The sequence below is a fragment of the Panthera onca genome, chromosome A3 (assembly GCF_046562875.1).
Source record: "Panthera onca isolate mPanOnc1 chromosome A3, mPanOnc1 haplotype 2, whole genome shotgun sequence".
In the NCBI taxonomy this organism is placed as follows: Eukaryota; Metazoa; Chordata; class Mammalia; order Carnivora; family Felidae; genus Panthera; species Panthera onca.
Genome location: NC_138341.1, coordinates 82,023,759 through 82,044,485, shown reverse-complemented (window position 1 = coordinate 82,044,485; position 20,727 = coordinate 82,023,759). Strand labels below are relative to the sequence as shown.

General features: G+C 38.6%; 1 protein-coding gene across 50 annotated transcripts in view; it reads right to left on the bottom strand.

Annotated features, from left to right (window-relative positions):
* MAP4K4 (mitogen-activated protein kinase kinase kinase kinase 4) overlaps nucleotides 1-20,727 on the bottom strand; it is a 198,051-nt gene that overhangs the window by 64,022 nt on the left and 113,302 nt on the right. For all 50 annotated transcript variants that reach the window (XM_060608936.3, XM_060608998.3, XM_060608916.3 and 47 more), the window contains exons 4-9: nucleotides 14,898-15,023; nucleotides 13,532-13,642; nucleotides 9,498-9,588; nucleotides 6,823-6,953; nucleotides 4,193-4,247; nucleotides 2,649-2,727 (exon numbers count right to left, since the gene is read on the bottom strand). In XM_060608936.3, coding sequence (XP_060464919.1) covers nucleotides 2,649-2,727; nucleotides 4,193-4,247; nucleotides 6,823-6,953; nucleotides 9,498-9,588; nucleotides 13,532-13,642; nucleotides 14,898-15,023 — 593 coding nt within the window. The remainder of the gene's footprint in view (nucleotides 1-2,648; nucleotides 2,728-4,192; nucleotides 4,248-6,822; nucleotides 6,954-9,497; nucleotides 9,589-13,531; nucleotides 13,643-14,897; nucleotides 15,024-20,727) is intronic.

The following is a 20,727-nucleotide window of genomic DNA, read 5'->3' as shown; positions in this document are numbered from 1 at the left end:
TTTTCAATTCGACAAATATTTACATTTCAGTTTACATTTGTTTATGCTAGGCTCTGTAAGAAATACACATAGGAAATAAAGTGGAGGAAATCTATGGACGCACAATAGCAGGTATGTACTCAACCTTACAGAGGAAGAAAGAACTACTGCTACAGGGGGTTAGCCAGCATAAAAAAGTAGGATAGTTGATACTCTAGAAATGGGAGAGAGAAGCCACCATTCCAGAGTGAAAGGAACAACATGAACAAAGGGAGAAAATATTAGGGAGTAATGAATCGTTTTCTGATGCTAGTATAAAAAGTGGAAAAGAACAGAAAAATAGGTCAGAATCAGCTCAGAGAAGGGTCCTCAAAGTCACACAGCAAGGTTGTGACTTTATTCTGTGGTCTTTATTCTTTATTCTGTGTAGTGAGGAACATGGTAGACTCTACACAGTTGTCGTGGAAATTGCTCTAACACAGAGATTCCTAAACTCCAATGCCCATAAACTCCACTTTGAGAGTTTATTAAAAATACAAATACCTGGGTCACTCCTCAGACCTAACAAACAAGAAACACTTTGAGGTTGGAACCCTAAATTAAGATTCCAAAGGGATTCTCACATTCCATGTCTACAAATTAACATTTGGGAATCAATGATCTACAATATATTCTTTAAAATCAATTGTCGGGGCGCCTGGGTGGCTCAGTCGGTTGAGCGTCCGACTTCAGCTCAGGTCACGATCTCGCGGTCCGTGAGTTCGAGCCCCGCGTCGGGCTCTGGGCTGATGGCTCAGAGCCTGGAGCCTGCTTCTGATTCTGTGTCTCCCTCTATCTCTGACCCTCCCCCGTTCATGCTCTGTGTCTCTCTGTCTCAAAAATAAATAAAAAAAAAAAAAATTAAAAAATTAAAAAAATTTAAAATCAATTGTCAAGTTCTGCTAGAAGAGAATTCCCTGATCACTTCTCTAAAACCAGCAGGAGAAATTTACACTGGTGGATAGGAAGATAGCAATCAGAAAGGGAAAAAAAACACTATGTTTGCAATCATCTCATTCTTTCAGAATACCTGGATAAAATGACAGCAATGATGTAAATGGATGAAAATGCATCTAATCAACTTTAGAGAAAATGTGGTGTAAGAAAGCAGGAAGATTTGTTGCCATCTACAGCTGTCTCTTTAGATCACTGTATTATACACAGAATGGTTAATCCCAAACTGCAAATAACAGACAGAATAATCAGAGTGGGGCCAGCTGACAAGACTTGTGAATTGTGAGGTACCCTAAAGACAGAGCATAAACTCCCTTTAATAAGATAGCATTATTTGATTTAGCTAGGTAGTGTTACCCCACCCCCAGAACTTACTCCTTGGTGATGTCCTCAATACACAGTTGGTTTCCCTAAAGTTGGCCACCCACCATTGATGACTACAGCTATCATGCTTCAGTACAAGAGACCAAGTGGGGCTAAAATCTTGACAACTGTACAGATTTAAAGAACTCTCTAAAAACTGGTAAGTGGAACTAGATAAGCTCAGTTATCTGGAGTTGAAGGTGGTTAAAGACAGTGTAAGTAGAATGAGAAAATTCCTACCAGCAGACAAAAGGTCGGTAAAGACAGTGAGGAACGGGGAGAAGTATGAAAGAAACAAGAGTGAAAACACGTGTGTGCATGTAAAGCCCACAGATGGGCAAAGAAAACCACAGGACATCAGAAGATGAGCAACCAAGAAGAAAAGAGCACAGTAATGGCTAAAAGACCAAAACCAGAACAGAAGAACGCTTGAAACTGAGATGTTTCACATACTTCAGAATTAGAGTCAAGAACCTAAGAGGAGATAACACTCATTGGAAAATAAGTGAGAATAGTTTCAGAAGGGGAAAAAACCACCATAGAAGGAGGTGGGCACCAGTGAGACAGACGTGCCCCAGAAAACAGGAATGGAAGAAGGGGAGAGGACCCACGTGCATGAGGAGCCTGAATGGAGACAAAGTGAGAGGAAAGGACTCAAAAAAAAAGTTCAAGGAGAAATAAGGGAGCAACATTCTCAGGTGAAAACAAAGCACTACCCTCTCCTGTAAAGACTTTTAAAACTAAACCAAATCAACACTTTTCCACACCGCTACAATTCTTAAAGCTTTCACGAGGAAGGTCACCATCATCTCCCTTCACTCATAAGCAACTTTGGCTTTGCAAGTATGTGAGCTGCAGGGAGAAAGAAAGGTGGCAGCCCAAAGAGAGGACCATTCCTCTCATTTCTGGAATGAAAAAAGATACAAATAATTCCAATGTTTTGCAATCATTACAGTAAATGCCTCCATTAATGTTCAAATCCTATCTTACCCGAGGAACTACAAAGTCAGTACAGCTATGCTTTTTAATGTGAAAATGCTTAGAAATATACTTAAAAGTGGGCTTAAATATTAAAGTGAAACTTTTTTTCTTCAACCATGTTACAGTATTTCATATGGTCACTTGTTACTATTTTGTAATGAAAAGAATTTATCAAGAAAAAAACCAATTTAACTGGTGTTTCACAGTGCTGGCTCTTACGTTCTTTGGGAATGAAAATGGCTAGAATTTTGTCTTGGAGCGAAACTGAAAAGGAACAATTTGTTTTAAAAAAGGAAAGAACAACAACAACAACAAAAGCATACATAGCTTACCATTTTTTTGACTTCAGCCTGGGAGGAGGGTTTCTGGGAATGAGAAACAGTGCTCTCATTGGATGCATGTCACAGAGAGCTGGGGAAAGGAGATGGTTGTGTCAGTATGGCACTTATTTTACTCATTTTTAATTTCTAGGGCTCACTCAAAATATCAAATGCGCTGTCCCATCATCTGATAATCTTTATGTCAAGCAGTTTAGACATCCAGCTATCAACCCTAGGATATACCTTGAATTTGCCCCTTCATAAACATAGCAAAAGATAAGGAGGTCAAGAGCAACAAGAAGAACATAATTTCACAATTCAAATTGACATTGGAAAGTTTTCATAAATCAAAGATAAATATGGATTCAAAGTCTTAAAAGAGTGAATAGCTTAAGTTTCTACACCATCTATAAGATCTCAATGAAAATAATTTTATTGTCATAGGGTCACTGTGAGGATTAAATCAGATACTGCTCGAAAAGGCATTCACAGAGTGCCTAGACATAGTAATAAGCCCAGTGAAGCCCTCCAGAAATGTTAACTGTTCTTTTGCTATAGCCAGTGTTACTAAGAAGGAGCAAAGACGAGAGAACAAAATGGATTGATTCTGTGCATTTACTGTTTATATTTCTTTCACTTGTCCATAAAGGCATAGCAGGTGTAAATGCACATATTAATATATCAAAAGAGGTAATGTGCATTTTTGTATGTTTATTTACCTTCGTAAGAATCTTACAAGGCAGCTAAGAAATGGGGGCAAAGAAGACAATCTATTCCCACTGTGAAAAAAACCTGAAACAAAGGATCTGGCAATACATCCCTGTCTCAATTCCTCAGAGGGAAACATGAAGAAACATGGTGTTCAAGACTGACATCCATTTCTGTACTGTAAACTAATTTTTAGCTGTTGGAAATTTTTTTCATTCATTCAACAAATATTTATTCAGCAGCAACTATGTAGCATGACATGTATACATTCTTTGTGTACCCCTTTTTTTAGGGGGACCAGCAGATAACGCTGTTTTGTCCCTTTGTTCTCTGCAATTCTACCCGTCTCTGCTCAAAAATCAATTTTATGAAGTTGTCATTGATTTAACTGAAAGGGAGAAGCAAATTTCACAAGTATCCAAAAAAAGGAAAAAAAAAGAAAAAAAAATTATTCTACAGATAAAAAGTTAGGCCTCTATTTGTAAAGTAATAACATAAGTATTACTAAAATGTCACGTGTTAGGATTTAGTTTCACTAAAGTTTAAATTGTGAAAAGAAAAATTACTGCCTATTATCTGATGTCAGCATAATTTCAGGTCACATATCTAAATACAACTTACATAAAAGATAAAATGTAAAATGTAGCCTACAGACTTCAGGGATCTTCAAAAGAAAGAGTGGATGCCAAGAATCCTTTTACATCTAAAACTTCACTGTATTTATGATTCCTTCCACTAAATGCCCCACTAGGAAAGGCTTTATCCATGAAGTTGTTCTTTTTGAAGGCTTGAGGCTGATTTTAACTCACACAGAAGAGCTGGGCTAAAGATGAAAGTACATTACTTACGGGGAGCACCTTCTGCCATTTCAATGGCTGTAATGCCACAAGACCAAAGGTCACTCTGCAAAAATAAAACAGTATGTTACAGCTACTGGATTAGATATGAAGCCACTAACTTATCACTGCTGACTAGTCACACAAATGATTTAAAGGCATTTTTTGGTATATAAACTGAAAAGAAGTTGCCAGAAAATTAAAAGCACAAACACATACGTAAGAATACTTTCCAAATGAATGAATGAATGAAAAAATAAATATAAAATCGACCTGTTAACTAGAACCACTCCCATCTATGACTGAACAAGAGATGGTCCATGTAAAAGCTTCTCTAGGCCACTGTATGCCTGCTGTTCAGTGTGTCTCCTCATTTCTTTACGTTCAATAATTTTGACTCCTGGCCCAAGTTATGTTTAATTTTATGATTTATGTCACTATCTCAAACTTAATTAAGATGTTAAAATTTTAAAGGCTAACCTGAAACTAATATACACTGTATGTTAATTATACTTGAATTAAAAAATAAATTAACTTTAAAAAAAAGTTTAAAGGCTAGAAAGCCTTCTTTATAAAAGGCTCCGAGGTGAATTCACCAACTGTAATCACACCGCTGAGCCTCTCTACTGTCCCTTCAAACTTAATAAGGAGTAAGCAATCAGCTGCCTTTCTAGGCCTGGAATCTCTTCTCAGTCCCCTGAAATATTAATTGTAAAATTTGAATTTTAACTTTATTCCCCACCCAAATACAAGTTTCATGAGGGCAGACATTTTCGTCTGTTTTATTCACCTTTGCGTCCCCAAAATTGTGACTGGCATGTGGTAGGCACTCAATAAACATCGGCTGATGAATGACGGAAGTAAGTTTTATCAGCCAATTTCTTAAAATCCAAAACAGATTTTTAAAAAGCAGACAATTGGGTAGTTATTATCATTAGCATTCTTTTGTTTATATGCTATATTCTAATGAAAGATTTACTTAAAGTTGCTCAGTTTTCTAAATAACCTATAATTATGTTACACAATTCAAACACATGTTTGATTCCAAGAAGGACAGGCCCACAAATTTCTCCCTTATTTTTATGAGGTTTTCCATACTGTCGAGTGCAAAGGAGGGGCTTCACCCACCTGGACTCAGTGACTAATCTTAAGCATCAGTGGCGGGATATACAGATGTTCACGCCCCCCTGGTGTGATATAACACAAACCATACCCATCTCCTGAGGCAATCCTGCTTTAGGTTTTCTGAGTACTAATGGAATTTCTCCAGTTTATAAGAAACAAGGAAAATACCTTAACAAAGATTGCAAAGTTAAAATTTAAAAATGGTAAGACAAATCTATATGGTGGAATACTGCCTCGTCAACAAATCAGTGTCATGAAAAAAAGAGGAGGAGGGGCAGTTTGTTAGCCTTGATTAAGAGATACACAGTAGCCAAACAACCAAATACAATGTCTTGTCCTATATTAAACACTCATGTGGATAAGCCAGATATAAACCAGTTGGGTTTATTTACAAACTCTGTACTATGAAATTATTTTTAATTTACTTAAGCATCATAATATTTTGGGTATGCTGGAAAATATTTTTGGATATGTAATAACATAATAAAGAGTGAAAAGTCACCTAGTCTATAATTTATTGTAAAATACTCCAGCATGTTTAAAAATAAAATAAAAATTTCTTGGGGCGTCTGGGTAGCTCAGTCGGTTGAATGTCCGACTTCGGTTCAGGTCATGATCTCACGGTCCGTGAGTTTGAGCCCCATGTTGGGCTGTGTGCTGACAGCTCAGAGCCTGGAGCCTGCTTCGGATTCTGTGTCTCTGTCTCTCTTTGACCCTCCCCCGTTCATGCTCTGTCTCTGTCTCAAAACTAAATAAGCATTAAAAAAAATTTAAAAAATAAAATAAAATAAAATAAAATAAAAATTCCTCCATACCATATACTTAAAATGAGCTTCATTAATTGGGTATTTATAATAAATACTAAAATACACTGGAGAGTGTGAAGATATGAACTCAATTTTGAATACCGTTAACAGATACATAGACACTCTGACTCGTTTAATTACAGCAAGAGAACTTTTTTAAAAAAATAATTTTTGTAAACACTCAACCTGAATCTGATTATCAAATATGGGCTTTACATTGAGATCAAAAAAGTGCATTATTGATACAAGTCCCTAGAGGTCACTCTAATAATTTAAATATATTATTTGTATGCCAAATCAAAGCTGTAAAGCTCTTTAGCAATACTCTAAAATTTCACATAGATGAAGCTATTGTTATATATTCTGACAGTATTTTTAAAATTATAATAAACATCTGATTATATTCTTCAATTTTACAAGGATGGCAAACAGGGCAGAAGCATTTAATTTACTCGTGACAAAAAGTTCTATGCACAAGTCAGTGACTTGCATTGCCCTGAAAGCAGAATATTACTTAGTAAGGAGAACAGAGGTGATGGGGGATGAACAATAACAAGACAGCATCTCAATACTGTTCCAGAAAATTTGCACTTGCAACAAAGTTTCCAAGTCATTCTCATTGAAAAAGCAGTAACCTTTTTGTAAGCAGTGCCCCCATCCCTCAGGAATGCCAGGGACCCAGTAAAGGCCAAGAAAGTAGGCGCCTCTTACTCTGTAATCGTAGGTGGCATCTGGGTTCTCATCACAGGCAATGACCTCAGGAGCCATCCAGTAGGGGGTGCCTATGAATGTATTTCTCCTCCCAACTGTCCGGTCCAGCTGAGCACTCACACCGAAATCAACTGTGGGAGGAAGAGAAAGGAAGGAGTAGAACATAATTAGCAAATAAGTAAACTATCAGACGAAGAAAGGTGAGGAGGAGGTGTCTTCAGAGTAAACTCAAGGAATAATACTTCATGGATATACAAACTCCTCAAGGTCACCAGCACTGATAAGGAGCAGTCTCCTGAGCAGAGCCACTAAAATGACAAGATCCTCTACCAGTCTACCTACCGGCTCCTGGGAAGCCTGAACCCAGCCACTTCCCTGAGCTTCCAGGATAGTGGCCACCAGAGGGACTTTTGGATGAATTAGGACATTCAGTGCTTGCAGGAAACATGCCTGCGACAAACAAGATCAAGTCATAGAAAGCTCCAAGTTCAGGAGAACTGACTAACACCCACATGACCTAGCTTCTGAGGCAGCACTAACCACAGAAAGAGAAGAAAGCCACAAAGGTTTTCTGGAAAGAACACAGTAATGAATTCAATAAAGAGAATGAAGCTCTATCACAAACATACTAAGAAACACCCCTCAGAGTACCTGGGACTTCCGATTTTTCAGAGTGACCCCTACATCCTACTCAGCCGAACGATGATGGTAGTCTAGAGGAAAGTTCAAGGGTGGGAGGCAGAGCTGACAGGAAGATCAGGATCTCTAATAGAATGTTCACCAATGATACCACTACGTACATTGTCATTACCCCTAGGAGGACTGCACGATGCTGAGGTCACTCACAGGAATGGGGTTATAGACTCAACTTGTGTATGTACATCTCCTGAAGCCACTCGGGCAACGACATGGCCAAGAGGTGGGCTCACAAGCTAAGGGCTCCTGAGACAGACACATGTGCCAAGCAGTGCATGCCATTTGCAGCAACTCAAATAGCAGTCCCAAGTGATCACCAAGCGATTATTACGAAGGGAGTATCACAGGCCTGGCACCAGTGGGCCAGTGCAGGGGACACACACAGCTTGCTGAGTCACTGGGAATGAGAACAATTCAAGTGTCTCCTATCTTGGTTTTGAGGGAATTTCCTAAATGGGCACCCTATTTCTCCACAGACGACCGATAAATGGAGGTATTATGCAAGAAAGCAATAATGAAGATTTTAAGGTAGAACTACGGTGCGTAAGATTTTTGAAAGATGGAGTAGATCCTTATAAGTAGAAAGAATTTTTTTCTGTGATGCCTTAGTGGAAGAAAACTTACTGCTAATTCTGTTTAAAAATTTGACAGAACCATTATATAAAAGTGGGATTGAAAAAAGTTCAGGGGCGCCTGGATGGCTCAGTCAGTTAAGCGTCCGACTTCAGCTCAGGTCATGGTCTCACGGTCCGTGAGTTTGAGCCCCGTGTCGGGCTCTGTGCTGACAGCTCAGAGCCTGGAGCCTGCTTTGGATTCTGTGTCTCCCTCTCTCTCTGCCCCTCCCCTGCTCATGCTCTGTCTCTCTCTGTCTCAAAAATAAATAAAAACATTAAAAAAAAATTTTTTTTAAAGGAAAAAAGAAAAAAGTTCAAATTCAAGTAAGGGAAACAGGAAATATAGAAGAACCATTATAAAATCATCTCCAGGAAGATACTTTGGACCTCATCCATTCAGGCATCCACACATAAATTTACTGAGCACCTACTACATCTAAGCCACTAAATTAGGTGCCAGATTAGAATGCTTTCATAAGGGGCACCTGGGTGGCTCAGTTGGTTAGGCAACTGACTTCAGCTCAGGTCATGATCTCGCAGTTTGTGAGTTTGAGCCCTGCGTTGGGCTCTGTGCTGACAGCTCAGAGCGGAGCCTGCTTCGGATTCTGTGTCTCCCTCTCTCTCTACCCCTCCCCTGCTCATGCTCTGTGTTTCTCTGTCTCTCAATAGTAAACAGACGTTAAAAAAAATTATAAAAAAAAAAGAATGCTCTCATAAATAAAACATCCTAGTTGCTACAGTCCTAGAAATTACATTCCGGTAAATAAGTCAGAAATAGAGGCAAACAAATAGCTGTATAATTATAAATTGTGATCAGTATTAATGAGGAAACAAGTGGTGGGACCCAATACAGATCAGAGGGTCAGGGAAGGTCTCTGAAGATGAGGAAAAAACTGCAACTTCAGAACTGTTCCCAGTGGGGAACAGTGTATGTGAAGACGCCAAGGGAAAAGTCTAAGAAATATAAAAATGAGTGAACTGAAGAAGAGAGAAGTGAGGATGGTCACAAAGTAGGGCTGGAAAGTAGTAGGAGCCATGGCTTTTTATGGGCCATGGTAAGAAATGTACATTTTATTCCAGGTGTAAAAGGAAGCCACTAACGGGTCTTTAAGAAAGAAAGTGATGTGATCTGATTTAAACAGTAGTCTGTCTATTATATGGTGAGCAGAGCAGAGGGGAGAAGCAAGAGGGAAGGGCGCTTGGAGCCAGACAAAATAATAAGCCCAGTTCTCACTTCTTAAGTAGAACAAAAGAGAAAATGTGGGTAACAGACTGAGCTTTTAGCTAAATGCCAGTGAGGTAGAGAGTGTCGCTGGTCTGCACCAGGGGCCAAGTATTAGATCATGTGGCACATGCATCACATACCAAGTTTCACCTCTGCATTCTCAGTCAACAATACATTCTGGCCCTTGATGTCCCGGTGAATCACGTGATGGATATGAAGATGTGCCAGTCCCTGAAGAAGACAGACAGATTTGAATTTTAGTTCTTTGTTGCTGCAAATAGCCAGGAACACACTTTTTATAACAAAATGCACATGCACGCCAATAGTTTTATGAACGATATTCGGAACGTACTATAATTCAATCTTAGTGCCTTCCCATGAAGACAGCACCAGTAGTACCACACAAACAGAAAGAAGTACCCATTCCCCAATTCCAGTGGGTTAGGTCCCTTGTGTGAGCAACATTACCCGTTTCTAGCTGTTCCTTGAAGATACGCTCTAGATTACCATCTGTAGTTTCTCTGCTGTAATTTGTGCTATTTGTGTACAGGGTGGTTCCTTTCCCACGCTACATGTCCATCTTTCAGTGGGTGACCCCGTGGGTATATCTGAACTAGACCCATCCCGGGGGAAAAGCAGAGAGCCAGAGAGGGTTTTAAGTCTGGCTGTTGAACACTGCCTAGTTTTCCCACCACATAGTGACAAACTGCTAACTGCTGATCAATCCCACTTCCACCCCAGCATAAAACAATTCTGCCACTGAAACAGCTTTATGTTCAAATAAAATATCCTTCCTTCCCAAGGATATAAACCCTACTGGGCATATAGCACTTTCTGATGACCTTGTATCTGGAGCAAAGCCCAAGAGCATGTCTCTTAAGAGAGGTGGCAGAAGAACAAAAACACATTCTGCATCCAACAGATGCCCGACAGACAAAAATGTGTCATTCTCACAACTCCTGTACTTTTTCTATCTTTAGCTAGAGAAGCCAAATCTATAGGCTGCCTCCTTAAGATACAAGCAAGCTATTTATTCTGAAATGTCTCAATTCAAAAAGGCCAGATCAGAAGAAAGGTTTATTTCATTTTCCAGTTTGATTTTTTGTGTGAGGTTTTATTATCATTACTGTGTAGGGTATGTGTTAAATATAACAGCCGCTCTAGAATACTAATTTTTCTAGCACAGGGGGTTTCTAAACAACAATTTACTAGTCTGCTTATAAAGCAGAATTGAGCTTACTTGATGGCCCTGTTTATTTTCCCCCCACACAGGATGTGCAGTGTTACACCGCAAAGCACTGACTAGGGGAAAAAGGCACTAAAAATATATGGTATGTTAGTGCTATAGTTAGGAAGAAAGTCTCTCCTTTCAGCATGGCATAACTTTGAACAGCAAAGAAGAAACAAACAAAAAAAGCAGCTTCCCTAATTCTTTCATAATTCCTACTTCTATTATTTCAGTTCATTTTATATTCTCTTTCACAACCCCCATCTTATACTTTTATAGGATTATCTTAGCAACAACAAACATAAGTATTCACATCTTCTCCAAGAAATGTGGCCTGCATGCACTCTTGTTTCTTACAAGCAATAAACTTAAGAAATATCTACTTCCTGTCCCTACTGCTAAGGGACTGATGTGTCTCCAGGTGAAACCACTCAAGGTGTGTCTAATAGCTCGTAGACAGTGTGAACTTGAGTTATGATTATTCCAAATGAGTACATCTTTCCCTATATGAAGAGAGAGAATGCATGTTCAACTACTACCATGCCAAAAGTTAAGCCACAATTATTCCTCCATAGCAAAGATAGTCCAAATACACACTAAATACTACCCTAGAGCAAATGCATCAAAGTTTCAAAACCAGAAAACATTCGTCCTGTAACTCTCATTCATGGACACAGAGCAAAGGAACATCAAAGGTTGTCCTTCAGTGTTGGTTATGAAAGGCTCACAATGAATATCAGCTTCTACTAAAATGCATCAATAGCTGTGCAGACTATAAACATGGAAGTGGGCTGGAATGAACATGGCTGGCTTTGTTGGTAAACCTTTGGTCAAGAGTCTCAGTGGGCCAGCCCGAGAGAGCTTTCCTACTGATGTCTGAGGCCTATATGCTCATGACTCTCAACCTTCTAAGGATCTTAACATAATAACAGCATGTGAATCTAACATCTACTAAAGAAGGTAGACAAGTTTCGCTGCTGCAGAAATTAGCTAACCCAGCAGTGTCTTTGAGAACCCAGGTTATCCACTTGGGCTGGCTGGGTGCCTTCCTTTTCCAGGACAGCTCACCTCCTTCTTACCATATTGCTTTCTCTTTACCAAAGTGGACTCTCAGTGGTCCCTGTGAAAAAACACACACTAGCTTGTGACACACTGACTCTTCCAGAGACTTGTTTTTAGTTCATTTAGACTTTGGTTATAGAAAAAATTGCCATCCTAAATGAAATGTAAATGAAGGGAACTCTTTGTTTCAGGTACCCACTGAGGTGGAAAACATTTGGTGTATCTCAGAAGGATGTCCATTAAGCTATTATGATCATTCCAGGGCCTCAAACAACCTGGGCATCTTTGAAATAATGTCTGAGATCAATGGAAGTAAAATAGCTAAATATACTTATTACACGATCAGTAGAAAAATGCTTGCCTGCGTACATAAAAACACGTTAGTTGTCTCTGATAGGTGAAATACATTTGACACCTAGGGCATTCATACTAAAACCTACATCTCTGCTTGAGAAATCCTACACTGGAATTATATACACAAAAGGTGTCAGTAAGTTTAATATTTACTGACAATTCGTTATATACTCACATTACATTAAATAATTTCATATATACCAACTCATTTAATTCTCATAACAGTGACACTTGCTTCATAAGGTTGGTATCTAAAATTTACAGATGAAGAAAGTCCTTAAAGGGGAGTAACTTTGCCAGGGGTGTGTATCAGGTAAGTAGCAAAGGCAGGACTCAAACCCACATCTGCCTCACTCTAACCACTGTTTTCTCCTGCAGACCACGCCAAGAGTTTTAGTTGTTAATATAATGAATGCATTTGCCCACTTGGTGAACTCTTTCACAGCAGTACAGGATGGGATACTTAGTTTTCCACTTTTAGACTCTGCTTCTTACAATAACCATAAAAGACAGGACTCTCATGTTTTCATAATGAAATCTGAGTGTGATTATAAAGAGAAGGTAAGGTTCTTCCACCTCAGCCCCTATGACTAGTTTTCTTAAGGGAACTGCTTAATTTCAAGGGCTTCATAAAATATCTAAATAAAAAGGAATTAAAATTCATCTCTGTAAATTCTAGGTGGTGTTTTTTAAACCTGAAATCCTCTAAGAAACTTAAATATAAAAGTAGGGTAAATTTACCTATAAATAAAAAATACAGCAACAGTTTATTTTATTAGTGAGAGAAGCACAAGAATTAGATTCTAGTTTAACTCCACAGTCTTTATTTTTTAAATGTGGTGGGTAAATGAAATCCAACAAAATCATCTAAATGTGTAATTAAGGGGTAGTGACACTGGGACAGCTGGCCAAAGGGAAGAGGCCCACTGCTAACCCACACGCACTTTCCAAATGCAATCTACACAGGCCCTCTGCCCTTGGCATAAGTGCAGCACCACTACTGAACGCGATCATTTAGAATCTGCTAAAACAGTAGTTCAGAAACGTTAACATAATAAACTGGCTTTCAATCAGCTGTAAATAACATTAAACATTAGAACTTCCCCTCGTAAATATTGCAACAAATTCTCAGAGTTAATACCAAAGTCCACAAGATGATTCTAAAAGCCAGCAATTGGCATCATTGATATTGATTCATAAGCTTAGACACAGGATTCCTATAAAAACAATAGTTAGAGAGGATTTCTCTTCACTTGCATTTTCTTTTTAACACCTGGAGGGTGAGTTCAGGGAAATACAGAAAACTATTTTTGTGTAAGTCTACTTTCTTTAGATACTTGTCATAATCAAAACCATGATGTAGCTTAATCAATCAAAGCCAGCCAGTTATACAGAGCCCTTGGCTCTGAAAGTCATGAAAAGAACATCTGTACAGTTACAGTTAATGCAAAGAAATACTCAGGGCTAGGAAAATGAAAATGGAAACACAAGACCTTGTACCGGGCATCACAGACTCGCCCTTCTCCTTACCCTCAGGATTTCTCTGGAGATGTAAGCTATCCAGTCTTCCTTGAGTGTGTTCCCTTTGGTGTTCTTCACAAGGTCTGTAATGGACCCAGCCCCGCAGAACTCCATAACAAGCTACGGGACAGACAAGACACACTGTGACTAGCACATCCTAGCAGTCAGTGAGAGCATCACAGCTATTAGTACACACTGGAGGGAAGTCAGGAAAGCAGTCTAACCCCCCTCTGCCTTCCCTAAAGATCTGGGTACATGATCATCTTGGAAGCATCCAAATTACTGAGAGCTCATTTCGCCATTCAATTTATTCACTGTGTATGTTTGATCCAGGAGATTTAAGAGTTTCTGATATTTAACAGCACATCCCCCAGTGCAGAGATTCTGAAGTGTTCTTCCTCTCTCATATGGGCATGGGAAGACCATTTTGTCCTTAATCAGTGACTAATTATCAGAAATCTGATGGAAATACTCTAACATCTTCTCTCATTTGCCAGAGTCAAAGATATTCTATCTTCCATACATTATGATTCTCAACCTTTTATATTAACAGAAATGCTATTTTAAAGCAGTACATAATTTTAAAAATACATTTTTTTACAACACCTAAATGTTTATACAATATGAACACAAGTATATTTTTTAAATACCTAGAAAATGAACCGAGCTATTCTAAAATTTTAACTTTGATTGGACTTGGGCAATGAAAATAAAGATTAATTGCTTCTCTTTTGCCTTAATTTTGCAAATTTTCTATGATGAGTTTTAAAAAATTAGAAAAAGTATTTATTTTCCTGCTTTTTAAGTCCAGTGCCTTTGGCATAACATGATAACCACAGATCTGACAGCATGTCAGTGTCACTATCTTCAAGACAGACGTGGCTCAGTAAGAGATAAGGCTGAATGTTTACCAATTCTAGGAATATCCCTGGAATTTAATACTTTCAATTAATTGTCATCATTAATATTATTAATAAATACTGTTATACTGTTTTCTTGTGACTTGTCCCCTTCCAGATGGCAAAGAAGATGCATTTAGTTGAGCTTCCGTATTAATCTCCATAAATAAAGTTTTTATTGTTGGTTTTATTTCCGAGCTCCTAATTTCCTTGCATTCTGGTTACATTACTTTTAAAAAGTGCCATTTTATTCCTAAAATATGAAGTTAACTTTTTTCCACGCAAAGTGAAGCCAACATAAAAATAAACATTCAGCCAAGACTGTTTAACCTTTAACCAAGAAAGCCAAGGAAGATACCAGGCAATACCCCCTTTGTCTTTGCTTTTCTCTCCCCTCCCTCTGGAAGGTCCTTACTGTCCTTTTTAGTACAACTAAAGAGGAAACCTCACAAAACCTTCGGGAAATATTTGCCTACCCAGAGCTGGTCATCATGTCCTGGAGGGCTCTTCTTAATGAAAGCACCGTAATATGTTGCAATATTTCTATGATGAGAATATTTCTTCAGCATGTTTATCTCCAGTTTGATTTCTTCCTCTTCATCCTTGAGAAAAAAATAAAAATAAAATGTGTGGCTTTTGAATGATGTGCATTTTACCTTCCCCACCCACAGGCAATAACACGAGTTCCCAGCCCCTCCCACAAGGGAGAGACATACATTCACTTTATCCTAGTGACAAGAATTGGGGACTTCAACACGACTCACCCTTTGAAATGTGATTACAAGCTATGCAAGAAATAAGTAAGTACAAAAGTTACAGATGTATATAAGATGTAGCATGGAGCAGTTATTCCATTAACTATGACCTTTGAACCTCAATTTGCTCATTTGTAAAAATGCGAGGAAAAAAGAGAACTGACTGATACTATTTCAACTAATTACAAGGAAAAGTTGTTTCTTTTCTAGAAAAGATTTGTGCATATAAATCATCTGGCACACCTAAGGCAGAGAAGCTTCACCTGTAACAACCTTGCAGAAAGCATTACCTTCTGGTGTGGCCACAGGCAGGTTACCGAATATAGACCAGCACTGCAGGCCCTGGACGAATCGCATGCTTAATGAGATCCACTACCCCGAAAAGAGATCCAGGTGAGTCCGGCGAGCCACAGTAATAAAACATCATTCAGCGACAGCAGGTTGTTTTAGACTTGGCTCATCCCCCAGACTCTTGCTTTATTAAAATGAGATGAACAGAGGAAGAAATGTAGAGTTTGTGTGAGAAGATCAGAAGGAGAATGAAAGAAACAGATGGTGACACAGGTCTGGAAAATAAAAATAAGTTGTCCTTGTGAATGGTGAGGGCTGCCAGTCTCCGCCTTTCTCTCTCATACACCCCTGGGGCAGTACCTGCAACAGCATGGGCATTCTGTCCCTTGGTGCATACACATGACACAGAGAGAGTCTGCCAAACTACCTGCTGGGTTATGTTAAGTAAAATTTATGGATAGCATGAGAATGAGAGGAAAGCAGAATTAAAGTGATGAAGAGGGGAGAAGGTGGGGGAAAAGAGAAAAACAACCCTGGCTAGAAAAACAGCATCTGGGGGAGGATAATGATCTTAGAGAAACACTGGATAATCAGATCTCTAGAATTCCCTTTATTACATATATTTACTGACATGCTCAATCCACTTACAACTGATGTGCTTCCTTCTCCAGGGAAGACTCAGCGTTTCTAAGTAGTCAAGGTGTGTAAGAGAAAGATAGTGCATGTGAAAGAACATGCATGCACACAGGCTGAAGAAACCTACTGTGACAGCCTCGCATCTCCAAAACCCATTTAAAAGGGCTCACGGATCTAAAGTTTGGTTTGAAAATACTGTTAAGATAAAAGCTACAACATTATTAATTAGATATTAGTGATGACACCAAATGAAAAAACAAAATTTCTTAAAATACAACTTTCAACTGTACACTACTGCTTTAGAAACCAAACATGTAACAAAACAAACTCAGTACAGTGATTCTTTTTTTATTTTTTAAAAAAATTTTTCTTAACATCTATTTATTATTGAGAGACAGAGAGACACAGAGTGTGAGCAGGGGAGAGGTAGAGAGGGGGGAGACACAGAATCTGAAATTGGTTCCAGGCTCTGAGCTGTCAGCACAGAGCCCGACGTGGGGCTCGAACTCATGAACTGGGAGGTCATGACCTGAGCCAAAGTCGGTCACTCAACCTACTGAGTCAAATCAGGTGTCCCTCAGTACAGTGATTTTTCAGATGGTGGCCTCCAGCTTGGTCCCCAGACATAAGTATATTAGAATATTACAGTATATTAATAGGCATAGTTGTCATGTGATTTTAGCAGATGGTGACTGCAAACACGGAGCAGAGTCACATGGCCAAGTACAGTCCATACAATAATCTGTGTACTAATTCTCATTCAAACCCTGTATCTATGAAAACACACCAAATATATCACTTCAATCTGTGATTTAAACATGGCCATGTTGAGAGTAGCAATGAAAACTGAGATACTGAATAACCAGGATAACTATCTTAATCCTAAACAAAAGCAGTGTTAAGCCTGGCTAGTATACACAAGAACACACTCCTACTTGGGACTTTTCTTCAAAGAAACTTTATACTAAAACATAAAAGGGTGACAATTTTTATTAATGTAAGGAAGGAAGCATGTCCAAAACACAGCTAGAAGGCCCAATTCATTAAAAGCTTTATCTTCTTGCTCTTTCCACATGCTCACATACACACGCAGAGTGTGTGTATGTGAGCACATACACACACAAGTGCCACAACTTGCTGGCACACAACGCATGAAGCCTCTCTCTCCAGCGTCACCACAACTTACAACTCACTCCCAACAGTATCCGGGAGCAGCCCAGGACAACCCTAATGGGACCTGTCAAGACCAATAGGTTCCTAACAAAAAGTGGCACATGACCCTATGGCCAATAATGTGCTCCTGACTGGAAAGGCATGCAGTGACTGTCACTCCTAGAACAAGTCCTATGGTTAAACATGTTGTGCCCTGAAAAGCTAAATACCCCACTTTCCTTACACTGGACCACAATTAGATGATTAGAAAGTCAGCTAAAGGTTTGATTTTTTTTTTCCTTTTATCCAAAATCATCAATGTACAAAGATCTGGGATATAAAGACTACACAAAAACAAAAAGAACAATGGTGAACTAAAATAGGAGAAAATCAAAATATTGATTTTAATTTTGTATTTGTAGCCAATCATGACATGCAGTGTGTGCATCTCGTTGGGTTGCACAGACTTTGCTTTTATTGATTCATCCCTACCTACCTCCCTTCCACTCCCCATATTGGCTAAATTATTCTAAGAGTCATTATTCTGTGTGATACTCTGCCAGTAAGTTTCACTTCTTGACAGAAAGCAAATGTTACCTACAATTCTCCCATGAGAAGCTTCCTGTGCAATAATTAAGGATCACAACATATTTTGATTAGTTTCAATATATTTTTTCTTTAGCAACATAAATCAGTGTCTTCTAGGATCTGACTTGTTCACCACTCTTTTTTTTTTTTTTAAGGTTAATTTATTTATTTTGAGAGAGACAGAGAGACGGGGGGGCGGGGAGAATCCCAAGCAGACTCCACCCTCAGTACGAAGACCAAAGCAGGCTCAATTTCACAACATTTGAGATCACTACCTGAGCTGAAATCAAGAGCTGGATGCTTAACCGAATGAGCCACCCAGGTGCCCCTTTTCACCATTCTTTATAAGAAGAACTAAGAGCTTCCAGAAGCACTTGATGTTTTCAGAGCTCATGGAATTGAAATTCTTATGCATTCTATATATTTAAAAATTCTCATAGGCTTAAATTCAGTGCTGTCCACTGATGTGAAAGACACTTAATATGCATAATGGTAAATACTGTTGGCAGATTGTCATAGCACAATATATTTACTTAAATCCAAGATGCCACTAGATAGAGACACTGAAGTACTTCATGTAATGAAAGTATGATTCACCATCAACCATAAGACATACATTTTTGAAATTGGGCCACATATTAGAAACAATGAAATATGATATAAGAACTTAAATACAATCAAGTTTGGCAACAGCTTTTTTAATATAACTGAAACATCCAAGTATTATCCATAAATACAGTAATCAGATCAATGCCACTTGCCAGAGTATTTCCAAGGTTTAAGTAGTCAAATCCTGGAAGCATATGAAACTGAACTACCAAAAATTTTGAGAGGAAACCATACTGGCCTCTCAAACTAGTATTTTAGGAAATCGTTTATATATACTTTGGACCTTCCTTCTCTTGCTTCTATGATTTCAAAATAGATGACCATCATGCATCTTATAAAATAAAAGGTCATTTTACCACCAGTAACTGTCATATACTGATTAAGAATGCCCACCTTGGAGAAAAAGCATCAGAAATGTAGAATCTGCCAATGGCTTTGAGCCAACTACAACTGGAATCCTGAATATGACTAATGTGTATAATAATACATGTTGTCTTTGGAGTAATAATGAACCAACTTTTGAATTCAAATTTCCCTTTGGTCATTAGTTAAATACAAGTTTGGTGGTCTCATTCCAACATTTAAATATGTACACACTCCCACCACCACACGCCCCATTTAGCCTGAGAAAAATACAGTAGAAAACAGTCGGGGCAGGCTAAAACTGAAAGTTAACAACCACCCTGTATATGAAAGAAAGTGGAATGGACAAAACGACATGACCTAAGATTATATATCCCATCTGTCTAGACCAAGTCCAAATGACCTTGCCCTTCATTCTCCTCTTTAGGAGCCCACAATCATACACAGATGAAAGAAAAAAAAAAAGGTAACTACAGAGAAGAGAGGGTACGTTTTGGTGAGAAAAGGAAGGCTCCCTCCTGGTTTTCTCCATGATGAGGCAGCTGCTAGGCTCCACTCAGCGATTTAATGCAGCTGATGCCAATTAGCATTTTGGACTCCAACCAGGGGAGCCAACTCTCATAGAAAAGGTCTTTGTCTCTGGCTGGAATAGGACTAGGCAAGGAGTTTTCTGTTGCCTTCCTTGGCTGCTTAGAGGCTGGAGGAGGGGAAAACATCTGAATAGTGGTAATTTTCAAAAGCAGCTATGGGTTCATAAATAAGTCATAGGGCAAGCCCTGCCCACTCCACCATCTGAGCACAGAGGAGTGCATATGAGTAGTGAGTTTTTAAAAAATGACTCCTTAAAATATTTTTTAAACTGTTACCCAAATTTTCTTTCCTTCCACTGATGACAGTAACGATGTGAGGAGAGACAGGCAGACTTCAGATAAGCTAACTGGGAGGATCCAGGAGGACTGGGAAATGTTCTGAGTAATCATCTTTCTTCCCAGCATAATTCTTCATAGAATTAGATCTACCCATTAACAGCTGAACAAAAAAGGAAGGGCAATTCATTATTCACTGTATCTTTGCTAGTGGAGAGAGGGCTGATAAAATGAGATATGCAAATATCTGTTAGATTTCACCATCAAAATATACAAATGAATATACACTTAGAATGCAAATATCCATTTTTAAAGACTAGTTTAATCTTTTGTTTTAATTAACTACTACCGAACCTTCCATTATGTGACTGTAAACTGGTACAAAAATGAGAAGATATTACCTTTTTACCTGGCAAATCCCAGTTACACCTGAGAGTATTATCCAGTACCATACCAGTTGACTTAATCAAAATTATTATTTTTTTTTTACTCACACGAAAAGTTATTTGACTTAAATTCACTGACAATTCAACCAAAGGTAAACAGACCAATGTATGAAAAATTCTGCAACAAAATTAGGTTATAAGGTGTGCCTGGGTGGCTCAGTCGGTTAGGCGTCCAACTTCAGCTAAGGTCATGATCTTGCGGTTCATGGATTCGAGCCCCTCATCAGGCTCTGTTCGAATTCTGTGTCTCCCTCTTTCTCTGCCCTTCCCCTGCTCGTGCTCCATCTCTCTCTCTCTCAAAAATAAATTTTAAAAATTATTAAAAAAAAAAAAAAGGTTATAGGATCTGGCTCTGTAGGACCAGTGAAGGAATGGCATGTTCTTTAAAATTAATCAGCCCACATCTTCCAAGATCCATCAGTCCCAGAAAAAAACCCACAGAAAAATTATAAAATTAACATAACTAAAATGGAAATCAGACACTTGAGACATCTTATTCAAGAAGAAATGCTGTTTTGGACCCATTTCAGACAAAAAGACACACTCTATAGTTTTATTGCTGAACTTCTTCTGAGACTCCAAAGTCAAAGGGAATGGCCC